Genomic DNA, 23,130 nt, shown 5'->3' on the forward strand with positions numbered 1-23,130 from the left:
CATCCTCAAAGCAGCAGCGACAAGCGTGCGTCTGTCTGTTAAAGGGTGGTGACACCCTCAAAGTGTGCTACACAAACAATTAAAATATTGTTCTTTTTTTTCTGTCTTTGTGAAATGTGTGGGCTGTAGCCGCACCTGCATCCTTAAAGCAGCAGCGACAAGCGTGCATCTGTCTGTTAAAGGGTGGTGACACCCTCAAAGTGTGCTACACAAACAATTAAAATATTGTTATTTTTTTTTCTGTCTTTGTGAATTGTGTGGGTTGTAGCCGCACTTGCATCCTCAAAGCAGCAGCGACAAGCGTGCGTCTGTCTGTTAAAGGATTACATCGGTGACAGCATCCAAGTAGGCATGTCAGACAGTCCGTACCTGTACTGGCAGGAAAAAGAAGCAATTTGGAGGTCCCTGTACAAACTGGCTCTATTTTACCTGAGTTGCCCCCCCTCCAGTGTGTACTCCGAAAGAGTGTTTAGTGCAGCCGGGAACCTTGTCAGCGAAAGGCGTAGGAGGTTGCTTCCACAAAATGTGGAGAAGATGATGTTCATAAAATGAATTATCAACTCTTCCAGGGAGACCAGCCTCCTGAACATACAGAGGGACCTGTGGTTCCAGCAGGGACGAATTAATACTCTGTGAGGATGAGGATGTACACACTGAAGAGGGTGAGGAATCGGTGGATGAGGAGGATGAGGATGACATCTTGCCTCCGTAGAGCCAGTTTGTGCAGGGACAGATTAATTGCCAGCTTGTTTTGTGGGGGCCCAAACGAACCAATCATTTCAGCCACAGTTGTGTGGCAGACCCTGGCGCTGAAATGATTGGTTTGTTAAAGTGTGCATGTCCTGTTTATACAACATAAGGGTGGGTGGGAGGGCCCAAGGACAATTCCATCTTGCACCTCTTTTTTTTCTTTGCATTATGTACAGTTTGGGGCCTAGTTTTTCAAACTGCCATCCTGTCTGCCACTGCAGTTTCACGCCTAGATGGGTCACGTGTTTGTGCCACCCACTCGTGTCGCTTAGCATAGTCATCCAGCTACCTCGGTGCAACCTTTTGGACATAAAAACACTATTGTGAGATGTGAGGTGTTCAGAATAGACTGGAAATGAGTGGAAATTAAGGTTATTGAGGTTAATAATAGCATAGGAGCAGAAAAACCTACAAATTCTGTGATTTTAGCTGTTTTTATGCTTTTTTTCAAAAAAATACAGATCCAAAACACAAAACCCAGAACCCAAAACACGGAAGGGTGGTTTTGGCAAAACCAATCCAGATCCAAAACACGAAGAAAGATCCAGATCCAAAACCAAAACACAAAACACGAAAAGTGGCCGGTGCACACCCCTAATCTAATAGTAAGCAGAAATAGACCATACGCTGCACCAGGGCCCACAAAAAAAACATAAAAAAATTGGGAAATAAAAAAAACTAAGAAAAATAAAAACAGACAAAAAGGAAAAAAGAAAATGAAAAAAAAAAACAAATAAATAGAAAACATGTAATTGAAAAATAGAAACATCATCAACATCTAGTGGTCATATTTATAGAACATAACAAATATTGAGAACCAATAGACCAATATTGAATCACTAGATAAATGTTAGATAATAAACCTAATAGTGTAGTATAACTGTGACTGAATCCAGACAAAGAGCCCTAAATATACAATTACATAATGCATAAAAGACAAAAATATAAAATATCTAAAAATCACACACAATACAAAACAATAACATACAGACTGGTTCAATGTAATTTATAAAAAGGCACAGCAGATAACCCCTGCAGAAGGTATCTCTGGTGTCTTATATTGAATGTAGCACTGTTCCAATGTAATTATCGGCCTCCAAACAAATAGTTAATACAAATCGCCCGTTGTTTCAAGACTCCTTAACACATATATATATATATATATATATATATATGCAGGTTTATATCAATCCCCGCTCCAATTGACCAGAGATGGTCTCCACTTTTATTTTAACTCAGAGTCACACACTGACGTAATCTCACCAAAATGTACTTACCCTCTGACGAAACCGCAAGGACTTACAGCGGAGAAACGCGTAAGGGAATCCCTATTCACCATCAGCTGGTTCTTAAAAAACTGAAAGAACGGACGGCCTTAAGACTGATGAGCAGTTCAGTTACAGCATTGGGAGTGCATGCTAGAGATCAATATCAGCCAGCAGAGCCAAGACACCTGTGGGAGTAAGGTCTGGGACATTTCTCTATACCTGACAGATCAGTATATTTACCATCATAAGCCGGCCGGCGGTAATATATCATTATTGAGATCTACTTATGTCAAGTAGTCTCTATTATTCTCCCACCTTTGTGTACATGGACAGTGCTGTTGCTATTATCAGGACTGTGAGTCCTTATTGATGAACCAGCGTTCAAAAGACTTTTAAATGTATTCAACATACCAGTGCTTCTCCATGCGGTGCTAATTGAGCATACCAGCCCAAAATACTAATTTTGGGGAGATTACATCAGTGTGTGACTCTGAGTTAAAATAAAAGTGGAGACCATCTCTGGTCAATTGGAGCGGGGATTGATATATATATATATATATATATATATATATATATATATATATATATATATATATATATATATATGCAGGTTTATATGTGTTAAGGAGTCTTGAAACAACGGGCGATTTGTATTAACTATTTGTTTGGAGGCCGATAATTACATTGGAACAGTGCTACATTCAATATAAGACACCAGAGATACCTTCTGCAGGGGTTATCTGCTGTGCCTTTTTATAAATTACATTGAACCAGTCTGTATGTTATTGTTTTGTATTGTGTGTGATTTTTAGATATTTTATATTTTTGTCTTTTATGCATTATGTAATAAATTGTATATTTAGCGCTCTTTGTCTGGATTCAGTCACAGTTATACTACACTATTAGGTTTATTATCTAACATTTATCTAGTGACATTATCCAGATTTATATTTTCTGGCTGGTTATAGGTGTGTTTACAGGTACTACCTTTTAGGAGCAGCTTATGTATAGACACTATATTTAGATTTATTCTTTTTCATTTCATGCGCCTGAATTTCTTTGTTCTTTTGCAATATTGAATCAGAACAGCAAAATTATGAGAAACTACACTTCAGAAGAAGATAAAAGTGACAATCAATACTATAATCAAAATCAATATGTTAGATTCGTATAATATAAAAGATGTAATGCTGATAAGTAGAAGTATATATGTAAACATATACCTAGCGTTCCCGCTAGGCTGTTTTAGCGGGGCGCGGTGCCCTGCCCTCCTTCTGGAAGGCAAAAAGCACCCTGCCCTCCAGGAGGAGGGCAAAAAGCGCCCTGCCCTCACAGCCTGCGGGTGCCGTTCTCACCCGCGGGACGCAGAGACCCGCGGGTGGAGAAACATGCGGTGACCCGGTCACCGCCGGAGAATGGACGCCGGGCATCTATTCTCCCTTTCAGCGCTTGGGGGCTGCCCGGCATGTCCGTAAGCGCCGGGCACGCCCCCAAGTATGACGAAAAGGGGACGCTTCTTATAGACACGCCCCCTTTTCATGACCACGCCCCCTTTTCGGTTGCCCTCTCTAGCTCCGGCGCCCTGCCTGCCGCTGGAGCTAGAGTGAACACTATATACCTATACGTGGACAGACCTATCTGTAAAGGCAATCTAGGTACAGTGAGCCAAAAACTCTCAATTGTGGACTATACAAAGAAAAATGTCATCCAAATATATGAGGGATCGAATGCCGATCAACCATTTAAATATTGGCTATAAAAGTAAGGCATATAACTTATAACAATATACTCAAGTATCTTGATCCATATCTGAGGATGGTGCGGCGCTATCCACTTCCCGAAGATAAGCCTGCGCATCAGCTACATTGGTGAAGTCTCTAGGACCTTGTAAAGTAAATACTCGTAGCCGAGCCGGATATAGAAGAGCAAATCATTTACCAGCTTGAATAAGTTGAGAACAAACCGGTGACATCTCTCTGCGAGCTCTAGAAACCTCTGCGGAGTAGTCCTGAAAAAGAAAGATACGCTTGCCATCCCAGGAAAGAGGGCCCTTCTTTTTGGCTGTAGACCAAATGAGTTCTTTATGGCGAAAATTTAGACACCCTAAAGATGACTGCCCATGGCCTGGTGTTATGAGAGTCACGAAAAGGGCCCAACCGATGTGCTCGTTCAATTTCCATTTGCTGTAATTCTTCTGAAATGCCAAGGAGCTCAGGAAGGTCTGATAGCAGAAATTTAGCAATATCCGGGCCTCTGATAGATTCGCTCAGGCTTATCAGGCGTAGGTTATTACGTCTCGACCTATTTTCAAGATCGTCGACCTTGGAGAGCAACTGTTGCTGTGTGGTAGTAAGCGAGGACACTTGCTGTTTTAACTCCGCAATGTCATGAAAATTAGCCCCGATACGATTTTCATTTTTAGAGATTTGATGGGACATAGAGGACAATTGAGATTTTATGTCCGCTACTGCGCCCATAAATTTATCAGCTTGTGTTTGTAATAGCGGTCCAACAGTCTCTTGAATGGCTCTGACCACCTCCGCATACCATAAAGGGACGGGGGATACCAGAGAGTCCGAAGCTGAAGGGGTGGCATTAGGGTCAGGAGTCGTAGGAACGTTTTCAGTACGCTGCAAGTTGGTGTCCACACGTTCGGCTCCACTTTTACCCCGCTGATTTTTAGGAGCGGGCGTCGTAGCCACGTATTTATCCATTCTTCAGAATAAAGTATCAAAGGGCCAAAGTCACAACCGAGGATCTTCAAATCACTTTGGTCTTGCAATATATACTATGACCACTAGATGGTTGTAATTCACATTATATCAAGGAACATATTCTTTGTAATATGTAACCAAGTCCAGCAAAATTAGGATTCCGCGTAGTTCAATATGAGGACTGCAATCACACAGGAGAGTATTCCAAAATTAATGACCTGGCCAGCAGCGTCACCAATGAAGTAATCTGACAGGCGATGGCACTGATGCCCGTCACAACAGAATAAATCACTCCAGCTTTGAGGCATGAACCACGGGGTTGGGGGGAGGCAAGATGTTAATGCCTGTGTAGCAGGCTGAGTGAGGAGTCTGGCAGGTTGACAACTACAGCCCCAGAAGACAGGAGACAGAAGAGAAGCAGCACAGCCCAGCAGAGATCTGTGCCTGGTGACCTAGGTTAGGCAATCCCAGGCTGTCAGCTCAAAATAAATCAGAAGCGCAGGTTCAGCAGGGGGGAGGCTGCACAGCAGGGAGAGGGTAGCCAGGTTAAACTGTAGGGAGGCCAGCCTACTCCTGAACACTAACCGGCATACAAGATGGCGGCTCCCGCGATTCGCGGCTCCAGCCGCGTTTGGTCTAATGAGCCCTCGGGGCTATGGGGCAAGCCCACTCCTTATGTTCACACTATCGGCGGGCTCCAAAGGCAGACAGCAGACAGGGGGGCCGCGATGTCGCCCGGCCGCGGCGTCGATGATCCGCGGGACTCCGAAATTGAGTCCCCGGCTTCTGGAGCTGATGTAGGCCGCGGCACCCCTAGAGCCGGAAAACAGTCCTGGGGCTCTGTAAATTTCCCAGCACAGCAGCAGGAGGTAAGGGGAGAACGCTGAGACCCACTCACACAACAGGAGCAGCCCAGTGGGGTATCTTAGAAGGGGGTCTTGAGGAGCTGCAAAAAAAGACGTCCACTGCACTACCCAGCCAAGCCACGCCCCCTCTTATGTGCTGTTTATTATCATCGTCATCATCATCATTTATTTATATGGTGCCACAAGTGTTCCGCAGCATCTTACAAAGTACATAAACAAATAGATTGACCAGGGACTTACAGTCAGGACAATACAGGACAAGTGATAATATATATTGCTACATTAGCGACCATAACACCCAGATAAGCAACATAGCATAAGCAACCAAGTGTTATGGAGCGTACACACGGTCAGATTTGTCAGACTTGTCAGATTTGTCAGATGAACGATTGAACGATTAAACGATTTCAACGATTTGAACGATTTTACCAAAGTTTTGAACGATTTGAACGATTGAACGATTTTTGACTGCATTAAAATGAATGGAATCGTCCAAGTCTGACTGCAAACACATCAGATATCAGAAATCGTTATCTGACCATCGGGAACGCGCATCGTTGATCGTCCATCGTTCAGGCATTTCAGATATGAACGATTTTCCATCAGATATGAACGACTGAACGATTTTTAAATCGTTATCGTCCATATCTGAAGAAAAAATCTGATCGTGTGTATGCACCATAAGAAGTAGATGAACGTAAAAGTAGGGAGAAGCACAAGAGAGCCCTGCTCTTAAGAGCTTACATTCTAAAGGGGAGGGGCAGCCAAAAAGGTGTGACACAGATAGGGTAGACAGGGAGGAAGGAGCATATAGCAGCAAGTAAGGATGAGAGCTGGAAGGCTTTGATGAAGAAGTGGGTCTTGAGAGCCCGTTTGAAGGATTGTAGGAGAGGTGGAGAGTCTGATGGAAAGAGGGAAAGGGTCCCAAAGTGTGGAACAGAGTTTAATATTCATCCGATTCGATGATGCTATATCGGACCAAAAGTTAACTGTGTATGCACTGCCACCCGCTCTGCCTATGCTGCTGCCATTGCGTCTTGTCATCAGCATTCTCGTTGCCAACGTGCATGGGATTAGCATCCAGAGGGTGCGAGTAGAAATCTGCGGTAAGTGATGGGCACTCAAAACAACTGAATAGCTCCTGGTCACTTTAGATGGGAGCCACGGGTGTGAGAAACAATGGAATCCCCCTCCCCCCAATAAGATCTTATGCAGTTATTTGCAAAATGGGCATAAATCACTCAAACACCCCCCTGCCCCCCCCCCCTCATTCGTAATGAGTCACACGTGTCAGATAAGCACAGGTGTGCATTTGAGGCTGTGCTTGAATTTACTTTAGGAGTATGCATAGAGTGAGTTCATACACAGTGTGTAGGGAATCGGTATGAAATGCCGCCTGGCCGACCAAAGCAGAGTTCCCGGCAGCGAAGCCCGACAGCGCTGGAAATCCCAAACGTCGATAGGTAAGTACTGACTAACCTAACCCTCATCCCCGCCTCTAAGTGCCTAACCCTAACCCCTCCCCTGCTGCCTAAACCTAAGACCCCCGAGGGGGGTGCCTATCCCTAAGTCCCCCCCGGGGGTGCCTAACTCTGTCCCCCCCCGGGTGCCCTAAAACTAACCCTCCCACCCTGCGGCTGTCCGCTGGCAGCGCCCGGCATCCCTTCGATCGGGATGCCGGTCTCCCGGCGTCTGGGAAATGTCAGGCGTCTACATCTAGACGCCCGGCATTTCACCCTCGCCGGGATATGACAGTCGGGAAGCCAGCTGCCGGTATTAAGGCAGCCGGCTTCCCGATTGTATACCCTGTGTAGTGCTCACCCTCACAATATTCAGCACTGTACTCCATTATTATAGCGTCTGCAACAGGTGCTGTCCACACAGGAAACTTTAGTACATCATAACCAAGGATCCTTAGAAGAGCTATAGGACCGTATTCAATTAGGAGCGAAAAGTCTGAGGCCGGACTTTTTGCCGTCATCAGAGGTTTTGGGTGCGAAAAAGTATCATGTGTCCCCCCACTTATCCCCGTATTCAATTCCAAATCGGCGAAAACGGGACCCGGCGAAACGCAAACAGGCGAAAAGTGCTGTAATTTTTGGGGAAATTAGCCTAACACCCCCCAAAAGATGCTCTGACATGGGGGTTTACTATGGGTACCCCTGATTATCCCTGCTGAAGGTATTTGGGGTATTTCAATGGTCTCAATAGGCGCTAGTGTCTTTGAGACAGTGGTGAAGAATAGCATTTAGCAATATTTTGGGGGTAAAATAAGTAGTTCCATCAAATATGGGGTACATGAAAATGGGCGCAAGCATATTTTAAGTTGCTAAAAAGTCAAGCATTAAAAAGCTCCAAAAACGCAGCAAACACCTGCAATCCAAAAAAACACCTTCCCCATACATGCAGACCCCCTCAAAGGCTATTTCGCTAGTTTTTGAATTTGTACCCCCACTTTGAACTTTTTCAAAGTGCTTTTTCGAGGTGTCCTTTGTGGGGTTTTTTGACGCAGTTAGTGTCAAGGGGGTGTAAAAAGGGTTTAGGGTGGATGCCACATTTTTGCACCCCAAAACCCCAATTCTGCACTTTATTCCGCCAGGTATCCATTGGCGAATCTTTTCCGCTGGTTACAAGGCGCAAACTTAAAACACCGGCGAAAAGTCGGACAAATTGAATACGGGGATAAATTGAAACTGGCGAAAATTACATCATCGGCAAAAAAGTCTCTCGGAAACTGACTTTTCGCTTCTAATTGAATACGGCCCATAGTATCTCACCACAGGATATTTTGAGCAGATTTGAGTTTTAAGCATCCCTAAAGCTTGTAAACATGCATCGATGAAACCAGTAAAAGAAATAGGAGCACCTGCATGCAGATGGGCCAACATACACACAATTTTAATGCAATCAGAAGGGTTTACAGTAGGGAATATATACAAAGAGAAAAAACAAAATACACAAAACAAAAGGTCAAACTCTATAAACATGTATATTTGTTGTTGCCATCAAGTTGCATTTATATAACTATGATGTCCATAGGAACATGGATTATGTAAATACAGTGTATTGCAATTTTTAATATCCGTGTTTATAAGTCCTAATAGTGGCAGATAATGCTGAATGTAATATCCATCACCATGTTACCACAGGCTTGTGTGTACAGCTGTTTGGCTTTTCCTAGGGAGTCACAGACTAGCCAAACACCGTTTTTTGCCGGGAATGGGCACACACTGGAACATCACTGTTTTGGGTCTCAAAAAAGAATTCCCACAATACAATTAGGAGCTTAACTTTAATAGGTTCCCATCTAAAACAAAAACCAAAGGGGGCAATGTGTGAAGACAAAGGGGGGTATTCAATTTGGAGCAAAAAGTCTGTGCTGGACGTTTCGCTCCACATCGCAGGTTTTCCGGGGATAAAGTATCGGGCGCGTGCCCGCTTTATCCCCGTATTCAATTAGAAATCAACGAAAGCGGGAGCCGGCGGAAAGGTAAGTATCGCCAAATACGGGCGTTTTCGGGAAATATTCCAGGGACCCCCTTAAAGTTGTTTAGACATGGGGGATCACTATTGGTACTCCCAATTTTACCTGCTGAAAGAAGTCGGGTTTTCTAATAGCAGCGGCAGGTGCATATTTGCGGCTATGAAGAGGTGAAGAATAGCACTTAGATTTTTTTTTAAAATAACTATTCCTATCAAATTTGGGGCACATGAAAATGGGGGTAAGCATATTTTTAACTCCCTAAATTGATTTTTTAAATTCTGCAAAAATGCACCTGCCGCATATTTGGGGACCCCTCTGAATTTCATTTGGCTATTTTAGAAGTGTGTTCCCTAATTTATTTTTTTTAAACCCCAAAATTAAAGTTAATTTTTTGGAGTGTCCCGATTTTTTTTTTTTATTATAAAAAAAAACTTTTTTGACACACTTTATTTTAAATTACATTCCCAGGGGTGCAGGCTACTTTTTTTAAGCCTGCACACCTAAACCCCAATTTGGCGCTTTTTTTCACTACCTATTTCGGTGGTGAAAAGTTATCCCCGTTTTTCTTCAAAGACTTTCGAACCTGCGAAAAGTCTTTGAAATTGAATACGGGGATAATTCAAATAGGCGACTTTTCACTGCCTAATTCAATACCCCCCAAAATAGAGACAGCGGATGAACCTGTAGGCAAGCAGGTGTATCAGGTGACAAGAGACCAAAAGCCCAGATTTTCGTCATTTAGTATGCACCCATCGCGCTTTGCCATCAAATCAGGCTACGGATTTGACGGCAAAGCGCGATGGCCTATGAAGGCTGGAGAGACTTTCATAGTCTGCCTTTTAATACATTTTGGAGAAGCAGAAATTCAAATAACCCTATTTCTTGGTGAAACCCCAGCAAAAAGGGTCATCACCACTTGTTCCATTAGCCCCATTGTCCTGGGAGTACAGCGGCTCAGTAGTTGGTGTAAATAAAGAGTGGGGAACTTTGCACCCAACCGGGCCCCTGTCTCTGTACATCACATAGAGCAGCTGTGATTGGCAGCCAGGTCGGTACGGACGCCCTTTCCCCCGCCAGCACCGTGAACACCCGGTTACTTACTTCCTGTGGGGGGAAGATGGCGCTCTCCCGGATCTTCTTGCGCTTGAGCTCCATCCCCAGGGCGGAGCACTGGGACACGGTGGCCCGAGAGCTGTCGCCGCGACGGAACATTTCGAATCTGGCGCCGCCGAGCAGCAGCTGTGTCCTCGCTTTCTTGTATGGCAGTGACGTCACCCGCGCTTACCACTGCCCATTACGTACGGGGGACCCGGAGCGTACCATTCTCTCTCACTGACTCCCGGGCCCCGGCTCACACAGGCAGCAAGCATAAGGGACAGATAGCGGCCCGGGCGGACGCATATCGCATCCTTAGGGTACACTCATCATTGTACCGTATATAACTCAGGACATATTACTTATGTCGAGTCACCGCCCATCTCCTCGCTGTGGCTGTACAGTGTGTACAGTAACACACATATATAATATACAGACAGTACACACATATATAATATACAGACAGTACACACACATATATAATATAAACGCCAGCCAGGATCATCACAGGACAGGACTTTTACCCTTATTTTCAACTTGAAACTCCTTAAGTGTACGCAGTTATTATCTTTCCTCAAGTTATCTTCGCAAATGTGAGATGAAAGGCAATGTAAGGATGGGTTCACACTAGGTCGGCCGCCAACCTATCTGATGCTTGGTAAGTGCATACACACCACCATACCAATCATATTCCCGAAGTGCCGGGCTTGACATCACAACTGGATTGGTATTTAAATTTACCCGCCCAGTTGAGCCATCACTCATCGGCAGGTTCTTGCAGAAATCAGCACGTCGCCCGTACACATCCAGCAGTTGACTGATATCCTACCCTCCAACATGACCCCTCCCATCAGGTACAAAATGCTCTGCTTCTGGACTTCCCACCCAATGTATGATTGCAGACACCTGTGTTGAGCTAGTTAATTGATGAGACAGGTGTTTCAACACAGGTAGCTGCAATCATCAATTAAGAAAGAAGTCCAGGAGCAGAGCAGTTTGTACCTAATGGAATGGGTCATATTGGAGGGTCTGCAATATAGCTTTCAGATATGTCGGCCATCTACTGTGCTGCAGGGCCGATCCGATATGTCTGTGAACGATGTCGTACCCGCCGATGTACTATAGATATATCGGCCATTTCAATAGAACAGCCGATATATCTGTCCCAGCTTTCTATCTGTCTATAATATATACACATACTAGGCACGTACACACATACACAGGGCCTCATTCAGAAGTGCACATAATGTTAATGCTATGCTCATGGGTCCTGATGGCCAAAACTGAAGAGAGAGATATGCAATACTCCCTGAGCTTCAGGGAGGTAACAGAAAGGTGGCTAGCCAGACGGAAACATTCCACCTGTCATAGGGTATGCGTAATCTTCGATGATGAGTCTTTGTACGCTCAGTGGTGGATTAGCGTCACAGCCGGTGGGCTCACAGTGCTTTATATTGAGGTGGTACTAAATGGCATGCAGAAATAAGCATTTGCACACTTACCCAGAGTGTGTAAGATTATGGGCCCTATTCATAATTTTTTAAAATTGTAATTAGAGAAAATGTAGTTTTCAATTTGCATTGTAAATTTGCAAAAAAAGATAGTGTAATTCATAATTCCCTATTTATAAAATTATCACTTCCGAAAAGTGCCTCCTTTTGCGGAGACTGCTTTTTGGACTATTTTCACCTGCAACTCTTAGAAATTCAGCTCTCCACCTGTGACTGCTGCCTTTTCCACGGCCGTGCCTGCCGCTCACTGCTCCCTGGCTTCTTGGTAAGTGGCCACTGCCGCCTAGATAGATATTTTAACAGAAGCTCTCTTCTGTCTCTTCAGCATGCAGCTCCTGCTCCACACTGACTGACTTCAGGTATGCCGCTCACTGCTCCCATGCTTTTTGGTAAGTGGCCACCACTGCATAGATAAGATAGATATTTTAACAGCTCCCTTATGTCTCTTCAGCGTGCAGCCCTGGCTCCACGCTGACTGACTTCAGGCATGCTGCGTATCAGTGGCCACTTACAAAGAAGCCAGGGAGCAGTGACCGGCTTACCTGTAGTCAGTCAGCATGAAATCAGAGCTGCACGCTGAAGAGACATAAGGGAGCATCTGTTAAAATATCTATCTATCCATCCAGCGGTGGCCACTTACCAAAAAGCAGAGGAGCGGTGAACGGCAGGCATGGCCGTGGAAAAGACAGCAGTTATCGGCAGAAGTTAAGTGCAGCGTGCAGGCAGTCGGGAGGAGGAGGAGCGAGCAGCACAGCGTGAGTGATCTGAACAGATCACGCCGCTGCACAAGCTGTAGGGCAACTGAACGCTATCTGAAGATGGTGAAAGTTTCACTTTCAAATTCTGAAAATAAGGCATTTTCGGAGTCTGATGAATTCCACAATTTCAACATCGGCTCATAATTAAGTATTGGGAGTGTGAATATTTTCGGGGTAGTTTTGTAAAAAGGGACATATGAGTAATATCTCCTTCATTACAGCTTTGATGAATAGGAATTTTACAAAAAAATTAGTGAAAAATGGGGTTTCTTTAGTGATGAATAGAGCCCTGCAGTATATATTATTTCTCCTAAGGGTATGTCCCAACTCCAGCATGCATACGCAGTGAGTGCTGGTGCACACAATCCAGTAGCTCCTACTGCCAAGGAGACCAGACAGACCCTAGTCTAACAGAAGAGGACCAGGATCATTACTAGTATTATATAATCCTACTACAGTCTATTACCAGTCTCAAATAATGAGACTCGAGGACTCATAGGAGCATGCGGATCAGACGTCAGACTTTTATAAACCTTCTCTCTCCTGGCTGTATACAGACTCACATCCACCACACTCCCCCAGAATACAGTCAGGAACCTGCCCAACCCCTGAAATAATGGCTACATTTTGGGCGTGTAACACTGGATGTACTCACCTTCTACCAGGTCAAACATTTCAGCAAATGCAGGTTCTGACCATCCAGGTACAGTTAGGTCAGAGGTTCCCAAACGTGGTCCTCAAGGCAGTGGCATCCCTCTCGGTGGTGTCACCCGGTGCAGGGAGAGGCATGCTCGCAGCGCAACCACGCTCACCCACGAAAAGGGGCGTGGCCTCATGGGGCGGGCGTGGCCTCGCGGTCCGATCCCCTGTGGTCCTGTTCTTAATATTACTGGGGGGGGTGCTGACTGTCTTGTGTCGCAGTGCCAGCTCCCTCACAGTGTCAGGAGTCGGGTGCTGCACTTAATACTACAGTGCAGCACCCGGCTCCTGTCACTGTGGGGGAGTGTCAGTCTGCCCCTTGGTGTCACCCCTCGGCGGGTGACACCCGGGTGCGGCCCGCACCCCCCTTGTGACGCCACTGCCTCAAGGCTCCCCAACAGTACAGATTTTAGAGATATCCCTGGTTAGACACAGGTGGTTAAATCAAATTGACTGAGGTACTAATTAAGCTACCTGTGCTTAACCATGGCTATCTCTAAAATCGAAACTGTTGGGGAGCCTTCAGGACCACGATTGGGAACCTCTGAGTTGGGTCCATTGCATTGAGCAAAGAGCAAATCCCAGTGATACACTTCACCCCCCCTGTCACTGTCACCAATGAACTGTACTGAATGTGAAGTTTAGCTGCAGATTAATAATGGATAGCACAAGAACACATGTTTAGTTGCTGCTATTTCCTTGAAACACGCACATGCCCGGCATCTTGAGATACACTGCTTCTCCTAGGTAAACATAATGGAACCCTTCTGGTGAGTAGCCTCCCCGATATCCGGCAATATGAACTGCCCGGAAGAAGGGAAATGTGCCACAGTGGTTCACGGTTAAAAACCCTTTATTCCAAAATACATAAAATACAAGCAGCAGAAAGCCAAAAAGCTGGTTAAATCAAATTGACTGAGGTACTAATTAAGCCACCTGTGCTTAACCATGGATATCTATAAAATCAAAACTGTTGGGGAGCCTTGAGGACCGCGTTTGGGAACCTCTGAGTTAGGTCCATTGAGCAAAGAGCATATCACAGTGATACACTTCACCCCCCCCCCCCCCCCCCACCTCTGTGATTTTAACTGTCACCAATGAAATGTACTGAATCTGAATTGTGGTTGCAGATTAATAATGGATAGCACAAGAACACATGTTTAGTTGCTGAATGCTGTATTTCCTGGAAACATACACATACCCAGCATCTTTAGGTACATGGCATCTCTTAGATACACGGAATATGGAATGGAACCCTTCTGGTGAGTAGCCTCCCCAATATCCGGCAATATGAACTGTCCGGAAGAAGGGAAATGTGCCACAGTGGTTCACAGTTAAAAACCCTTTATTCCAAAAGACATAAAATACAAGCAGCAGAAAGCCAAAAAGGGACTGTTATGATTCCTGGAGGGAATCAATGGTATTAATGTAGAGCCAACTGATGACAGCCTTGAGGGCTGGAATGTATTGTACTAGTCGTGGCCAAGGGTTAAGTATTTGGTTGCAGCTGTTGGACTGTCAGAGCAGCCTTGGGGGCTGATTGTGGCCTTTATAGTCGTGGCCAAGGGACTAATGGTGTGAAGCAGCCTTTGGGCTGATGATACTCAGGTAAGGTATGCAGCAAGAACGTGGGGCTGCTACAAGTGCCGCCGGGATGACACTGGCGGTGGTGTGCTTAACAGCGCACCTGGAACGCAGAGTTGCTACCAGTGCCGCCGGGATGACACTGGCGACGGTGTGCTAAGTTGAGCACCTAGAACGCAGAGCTGCTACCAGTGCTGCCGGGATGAAACTGGCGACAGTGTGCGAGGTTGCGCACCTGGAACGCAGAGCTACTACCAGTGCCGCCGGGATGACACCGGCCAACGGATGGTGACAGACGCTTCTGGGATAGGAAGCACTCCGTGCTGCCCAGATGGTACAAGTATCACGTGTGGATGGGATGCAGGTGGAGCCGCCTGGATGGAGTAAATGGCACACACGAAACAGCTAGACTGACTCAGGAACTCGACTGACATGCAGGAGACAGGAACCGGAAGTACGAAAAAACTATCACCGGCATGTAGTGATGTACTGGCTGGAATTTAACAGGAACAAGGCCCAAACAGAGCAAGTCTCCCTTAATGATAGACCAGTGTGCAGCTGTGCACAGACAGGATAATTAATTAGCATGCACCTGACACTGCACACATATAGACAGTAATTAATGCAGTGCTTTAGGCTGGAAGCTGCAGATCCTGACAGGGACTCATGGTATAGGAATGTCCTCCTCCAGTCCTTGGGATGGTTTCTTCTATCCAGGCTTAACTGTCCCCACCAACGCGTTTCTATCCACAATGGGATATTTTTCAAGGTATAGGGACAGATCAGTAGGTATATGTTTAAATACCCTAATCAAATTAGGTAAATTGGTACAGGTGTACAATGTTTTGGATCATCTACCCTGATCCTATATAGGTTCAAGATTTTCCTCACAAAATATACAGATATATACAGAGTCCATGTTACGCCACCGCTGAACTTTTGGTTTCCGAAACCGGAAGTGATGTATAGTCCATACAATTCCAAGCCTCATTTCCATGACATCCACAATTACCATCCGGTCCTTATCCCATTACTTTGCCCAGGGGTTCCTCCACTGTTAATGTAGTCCACTGGTTGTAAAGGGAACCTTAGTGTACAACGGCTTTGTATCCTGAGAGTGACGTACAGCTCTGTTGTCAAGGATACTTCCGATAGACAGGAAACAAATCGTTCTAAAAAGAAACATGTCTTAACTTAGTACCGGCTGTGAAAATGAGGACTAAAGTTCATCCATAAATACTGTACCATACTTATAACAAATAATAAATAGGTTTAAAAATACAATAAAATATAATTGTCACAACTCACGGATGGATAGTAGATGCTAGCCTGTACTTCATTGGCGAGGCCTAGTACTGAGGCATGGATTCTAACATACCGGCGGTGTTCACCAGGGACCCCCACAAGGAGGTTTGGACTTAGCTCTTTCCGACACTCAAGTCGCGGCCCTCAGACTTGGTACCCTAGTATACTCTGGAATGGAGCAGTGTACACTACAAACGTAGTCGATAAGCCGGGTCAGAGTCAGAATTTCAGAGTCAGGAACGAGGCCAAGGTCAGAATTGGAATACCAAGAGAAGCCAAGGGTCAGCAACAAGTCGCAGGAATAACTAGAGACATGAACGCTAGAGTATGGTATGAGAGCCTATACTCTGGCACAGGAGTGCACTCAGAGTCTCCCTTATATAGCGCCTCTTGTGACATCATTAGGGGGTGTGCTTGGTCCTTTAAATCTTCCTGCAGGACGGCATGCGCACCCCTATGGAGAGCCGTGGCCACCTACACACACAGCTGCATCAGCCCAGCGGGAAGTTGCTGGAAGCAAGACACTAGCAGCGAACGCCAGGGACTCCCTGCTCGCTGCCCACTGCCGCTCAGGACTCCAGTGCTACTGGCAAGTAACACCCGATGTCCAGCACACTATGACAATAAAAATACTCCCACAGAAAAATGTAATCTAACATATAACTACTATATTTCTATCACCAGGGCCTTCAGGAGGAAATCCAGTTGTCGCAAGTGTTAACAAATCAGTTGGGAAAAAAAGATGTCATTATGGGCTTGATTCAGAGGTGGACCCAGTGCCAATGTTTGCGCAGTTTAGTGATTTTGTTACTACACATGCGTGAACAGTCTATGACACCTTTACTGCGCACGTGTGAACCTAAGTGTGCAATGGTGTACGCAGCTGCATCCGATATCGCTATGATTAGAGATGGTGTTTGCTATCCATGTGCGTTTCAGGGTGGAGACTGGAGGTGGTCTTAAGTGGATGAAATAAGTGTCCGTTTCATGGGTGAGTTATGGGAGTGTCATAGACGTGATTTGGCATACGGCTGCATTCTCTTTCACAGCACCTTAGCTACAGTGGCCATATTTTGAGAAAGTTAAAAGGAATAGTCTGCACTAGCTTTGGATGTTCCGACCAATGGTGTGTTGATGGTGGAGTGGTCGGATCCACCAGCGGACTTGAGCATTGTTCAGATATGCAAAGTGGGAGCCATAGGGTTAACTCAGTCCATCCCATGTTACTACAAAGGGGGAAAGCTTAATTTTGGCATTTGCCATTGTTATTATTATTACCAGTTATTTATATAGCGCACACATATTCCGCAGCGCTTTACAGAGAGAATATTTGGCCATTCACATCTGTCCCTGCCCCAGTGGAGCTTACAATCTATATTCCCTACCACATGCACACACACACACTTATGGTCAATTTTGAGGGGAGCCAATTAACCTACCAGTATTTCTACTTCAGGGTCCATAGGGTATCCACAGGATACCTTGGGGTATAGGCGATGGCGGCAGACATCCAAGCACCATAGAGTTAAATTTTCAGCCTCCCAGGATGCACTGGGGTCCCTCTCCTATACCCCGCCCCCGAGCCTCAGGCCACTCAGTTTTCGTCGGTGCCTGGCGGACCAGTCGCACCGTACAGAGGGGGGTCTTTTCAAGGCCCCTGAAGATTTCTTCGCAGCTGAGGCTGCACAACTAGAGTGCTCCAGCATAGGACAGTCAGTATTGACGTCCATGCTGTCACTCTTACACCCTGCCGGTACCGATCCGGGGATGCTGGTTGGTAGCTGGGGTCACAGCTAGCGGTGACCCGGCTACCTGGACTGTGGCCGGATGCACGGGGGACAAGGTAAGCGGCGGGGTCCCGCGGTGGGCACCCGCCGGTAACAGACCTTTTTGGTCCCCAGGCAGGGGGCTCCCTGGGGACCGGCTGTGCGTGGGGCCAGGTACTGATCCTGCGCCTTCCACTAGACCACCAGGGACAGCGGACCGCAGCATGTGCGGTACAGCGCGGCGTCCCAGGGGTTAATAGCAGGCCAGGGGAGAACGCCTTCCCTGTCTCACAGCCGGCGTCTCCCCCGCTGCACAATGCCATTCCACAGCGGTCTGAGCGGGCTGTGTCAGCGCTCCTCCCCCGGGCCCGCCTCCTCTCTGCTCCTCGGTGGCCATTTTCTCACTACATGTGCTGGGAATGACAAATGCTGCTGGAAGCTGTTACAGGTGCCATTGCGGTCCGGGTCCCCCGCATACCTCTCCTTCAATAAGGTCAGTGTATGCAGCACTGTTTCCTACCAGGCTCTGGTCTGTGTAGTTGATCGCAGTGCTTGTAATGCAGGATGTTATCTGTGCATTGTATGTGACTTAAATGCTAGCGCTGTTTGCCTGTACTTTCATTTCTGACTGTCAGCCTTTTTTCCTATCCCTGTTCTTCTGCTACAGCCCTTGTGGTACGGTGTCGCAGGGTGTTTATTATAGGGGTGTGCACCGGCCACTTTTCGTGTTTTGGTTTTGGATCTGGATCTTTCTTCGTGTTTTGGATCTGGATTGGTTTTGCCAAAACCACCCTTCCGTGTTTTGGGTTCTGGGTTTTGTGTTTTGGATCTGTATTTTTTTTTTAAAAAGCATAACAACTAAAATCACAGAATTTGTAGGTTTTTCTGCTCCTATGCTATTATTAACCTCAATAACCTTAATTTCCACTCATTTCCAGTCTATTCTGAACACCTCACACCTCACAATAGTGTTTTTATGTCCAAAACGTTGCACCGAGGTAGTTGGATGACTATGCTAAGCGACACGAGTGGGCGGCACAAACACGTGACCCATCTAGGCGTGAAACTGCAGTGGCAGACAGGATGGCAGTTTGAAAAACTAGGCCCCAAACTGTACATAATGCAAAGAAAAAAAAAGAGGTGCAAGATGGAATTGTCCTTGGGCCCTCCCACCCACCCTTATGTTGTATAAACAGGACATGCACACTTTAACAAACCAATCATTTCAGCGCCAGGGTCTGCCACACAACTGTGGCTGAAATGATTGGTTCGTTTGGGCCCCCACAAAACAAGCTGGCAATTAATGTGTCCCTGCACAAACTGGCTCTATGGAAGCAAGATGTCATCCTCATCCACCGATTCCTCACCCTCTTCAGTGTGTACATCCTCATCCTCACAAAGTATTAACTCGTCCCCACTTGAATCCACCACCACAGGTCCCTCTGTACCTTCTGGAGGCTGGTCTCCCTGGAAGAGCTGATAATTCATTTTGATGAACATCATCTTCTCCACATTCTGTGGAAGCAACCTCCTACGCCTTTCGCTGACAAGGTTCCCGGCTGCACTAAACACTCTTTCGGAGTACACACTGGAGGGGGGGCAACTCAGGTAAAATAGAGCCAGTTTGTACAGGGGCCTCCAAATTGCCTCTTTTTCCTGCCATGCCTACTTGGATGCTGTCACCGATGTAATCCTCCACCATTCTGTCAATGGTGACAGTATCATATGCAGTGACAGTAGACATGTCAGAAATTGTTGCCAGGTCCTTCAGTCCGGACCAGATGTCCAAACTTGGTCCTGCCTGCCCTGCATCACCGCCAGCGGGTTGCTTAGGATACCTAAGTTTTTTCCTGGCAGCCGGAGAAAATGAAGAAGGAGCCGTTGACGTGTCACGTTCCGCTTCAGCTGACAGTGTGTTCACCAGCAGGTCTTTGCACCTCTGCAGGCTTGTGTCGGCCGGAAAGAGAGACACCACATAGGCTTTAAACCTAGGATCGAGCACGGTGGCCAAAACGTAGTGGTCTGATTTCAACAGATTGACCACCCTGGAATCCTGGCAAAGCGAATGAAGGGCTTCATCCACAAGTCCCACATGCCGAGCGGAATCGCTCCGTCTTAGCTCCTCCTTCACTTTCTCCAGCTGCTTCTGCAAAAGCCTGATGAGGGGAATGACCTGACTCAAGCTGGCAGTGTCTGAACTGACTTCACGTGTGGCAAGTTCGAAGGGCTGGAGAACCTTGCACAACACGGAAATCATTCTCCACTGCGCTTGAGTCAGGTGCATACCCCCTCCTTTGCCTATGTCATAGGTGGATGTATAGGCTTGTATGGCCTTTTGCTGCTCCTCCATCCTCTGAAGCATATAGAGGGTTGAGTTCCACCGCGTCACAACCTCTTGCTTCAGGTGATGGCGGGGCAGGTTCAAGAGTGTTTGCTGGCGCTCCAGTCTTCGGCACGCAGTCGCTGAATGGCGAAAGTGGCCAGAAATTTTTCGGGCCACCCAAAGCGTCTCCTGCACGCCCCTGTCGCTTTTCAGAAAATTCTGCACCACCAAGTTTATTGTGTGAGCAAAACATGGGACATGCTGGAATTTGCCCAGATGTAATGCCCGCACAATATTGGTGGCGTTGTCAGATATCACAAATCCCCAGGAGAGTCTAAGTGGGGTAAGCCACTGGGCGATGATTTCCCTCAGTTTCTCTAAGAGGTTGTCGGCGGTGTGCCTCTTACTGAAACCGGTGATACACAGCGTAGCCTGCCTTGTAACGAGCTGGCGTTTCTGAGATGCTGCTACTGGTGACGCTGCTGCTGTTGCTGCGTAAGGTGATACATCTACCCAGTGGGCTGTCACAGTCATATAGTCCTTAGTCTGCCCTGTTCCACTTGTCCACATGTCCGTGGTTAAGTGGACATTGTGTACAACGGCATTTTTCAGGACACTGAGGACACTTTTTCTGACGTTTCTGTACAGTCTCGGTATCGCCTGCCTAGTGAAGTGGAATCTAGACGGGATTTGGAACCGGGGACACACTACCTCCATCAATTGTCTAAATCCCACTGCACTAATGGCGGATACCGGACGCACGTCTAACACCGACATAGCAGTCAAGGCCTGTTATACGTTTTGCTTCAGGATGACTGCTGTCGTACTTCATCCTCCTCGCTAAGGACTGTTGGAGGGTCAATTGTTTAGTAAAAGTAGTGGTGTTCCTACTTCCTCTCTGGGATGATGAACGACTCCCAGCAGCAGCAACAGCAGCAGCGGCAGCAGTAGGCGTAGCAATGCAGGATCCTCCAGAGGAATCCCGGATAGGAGAGTCAGTCATGCCAGTGACATGGCCTGCAGGACTACTTCCGATCCTGACTAAGGAGGAAATTGACGAGGAGGGAGTTGACGGTGTGGTTTGCAGGCGCTTGGATACAACAGGACAACGGGATTTAGGTGTCCCTGGACTGCTTACGGTCTTAGCCAAAGTTTCTGAACTTGACAGTAACTTTTTATGAACGCGCTGCAGGTGCCGTATAAGGGAGGATGTTCCTAGGTGGTTGACGTCCCTACCCCTACTTATTTCACCTTTACATATGGTACATATGGCAAGACAGTTGTTGTCCGGATTTGGATAGAAATATTGCCAGACCAAAGAGGTGGAATGTTTGGTCTTCTGCCCAGGCATGACCGTGATGGGCTTTTTCATCCCACGGACAACTGTCTCCCCCGGAGCCTGATTTAAACAAACCACATCACCATCAGAATCCTCCTCGCCAACTTCCTCCTCAGCGCCAGCTACACCAGTATCCTCATCCTGTTGTACTTCAACAGTGACATCTTCAATTTGCATATCAGCAAGTGGACTGTGGGTGCTCCTTTCAGCACTTGCAGGGGGCGTGCAAATGGTGGAAAGAGCCACCTCTTCCCGTCCAGTGCTGGGAAGGTCAGGCATCGCAACCACCACCACACTTGGACTCTCCTTGGGGATTTGTGATATCTTCTTAGAAAGCACAGTTCTTCGCTGTGCTTTTGCCAGCTTAACTCTTTTGATTTTTTTAGTGGGAGGAGGGCTTCCATCGTCATGTGAAGCTGAACCACTAGTCATGAACATACTAGGGATCGACCTTAGCCGTTCCTTGCCACTCCGTGTCGTAAATGGCATATTGGCAAGTTTACGTTTCTCTTCAGCTGATTTAAATGTCTTTTTCAAGGTCATTTTCCTGAACTTTGCCATTTGGGATTGTATGTGCCCTCTACTATGACATTGGGCATCGGCCTTGGCAGACGACGTTGATGGCATGTTATCGTCTATGTCATGACTAGTGGCAGCAGCTTCAGCACTAGGAGGAAGTGGTTCTTGTTCTTTCTCTATTTTATTTTTATCGGAGAAAGTTTGGTCCTCCATTTATGTTATATCGATTTGATATATACGTGCGGCTAAACACAGAAAATAATTTTTTTTTTGGTTTGGACTGGAGTGTACTTTGTGGGTTACAGCACCCTTTAACGGTCAAGCCAGCCGGCCCTTTACTTATGACACAGGCGCACTCTTGGCACTACTTTGTTGATGCACGTGCGGCTACTGCGCACACAATTCACAAACACAGAAAATAATTTTTTTTTGGTTTGGACTGGAGTGTACTTTCGGGGGTTACAGCACCCTTAACGGTCAAGCCAGCCGGCCCTTAACTTATGACACAGGCGCACGCTTGGCACTACTTTGTTGATGCACGTGCGGCTACTGCGCACACAATTCACAAACACAGAAAATATATTATTTTTTTAGCACTTGGGGGGAGCACCCCTGATGGACAGAGCACCCCCTGGACAACACTACAGCACTCCTTTAGGACTGGGACACTGCACAGGACTTTGGAGTGGACACAGCCCCTATGGAGAACTGACTGCACAACACAGTCCAGCCAGCCCCTATGGACTTTGAAGTAGTGGACACAGCCCCTATTAACAACAGCAGCACAGCACAACACAGCCAGCCCCTATGGACTTTGAAGTAGTGGACAACAGCAGCACTACACTACACTACACAGCCCTAACTCCCACCCTCCCTCTTCACTGTCCACAGCCGAGTGAGAAAATGGCGCCGACGCGGGTACCTTATATAGGATCCAAAACCCGCGAGACTCGGAAGGCGGGATGATGACGTTTTGCCTCGATTTCAGATCCGAGTCAGGCGGGAAAAGTCGAGCCTGACTCGGATCGGACTCGGATCGGGGGGGCTCGGGGGGGGTTCGGATTTCAGAAATCCGAACCCGCTCACCCCTAGTTTATTACCTCACAGTAAACGTGGTTTTTCTGTGTGGGAGGTCACATACGCTCCGTT

The 23,130-nt window shown here is 46.7% G+C and overlaps 1 protein-coding gene across 5 annotated transcripts in view; it reads right to left on the reverse strand.

The window, feature by feature from the left end:
• Nucleotides 1-23,130, reverse strand: part of RTKN2 (rhotekin 2) — a 157,524-nt gene that overhangs the window by 103,020 nt on the left and 31,374 nt on the right. For 2 of the 5 annotated variants that reach the window (XM_088450478.1, XM_088450477.1), the window contains exon 1: nt 10,184-10,334. The exons of 1 other annotated variant lie outside the window; for it this stretch is intronic. In XM_088450478.1, coding sequence (XP_088306604.1) covers nt 10,184-10,294 — 111 coding nt within the window. In that variant the 5' untranslated portion in view covers nt 10,295-10,334. Of the gene's footprint in view, nt 1-10,183; nt 10,335-10,701; nt 10,884-23,130 lie in introns of those variants that run through there. 2 more of the 5 variants (XM_088450480.1, XM_088450481.1) reach the window with 2 other exon arrangements.

Source organism: Taudactylus pleione, unplaced genomic scaffold (genome assembly GCF_031769625.1).
Source record: "Taudactylus pleione unplaced genomic scaffold, aTauple2 ptg000518l, whole genome shotgun sequence".
NCBI classification, from domain to species: Eukaryota; Metazoa; Chordata; class Amphibia; order Anura; family Myobatrachidae; genus Taudactylus; species Taudactylus pleione.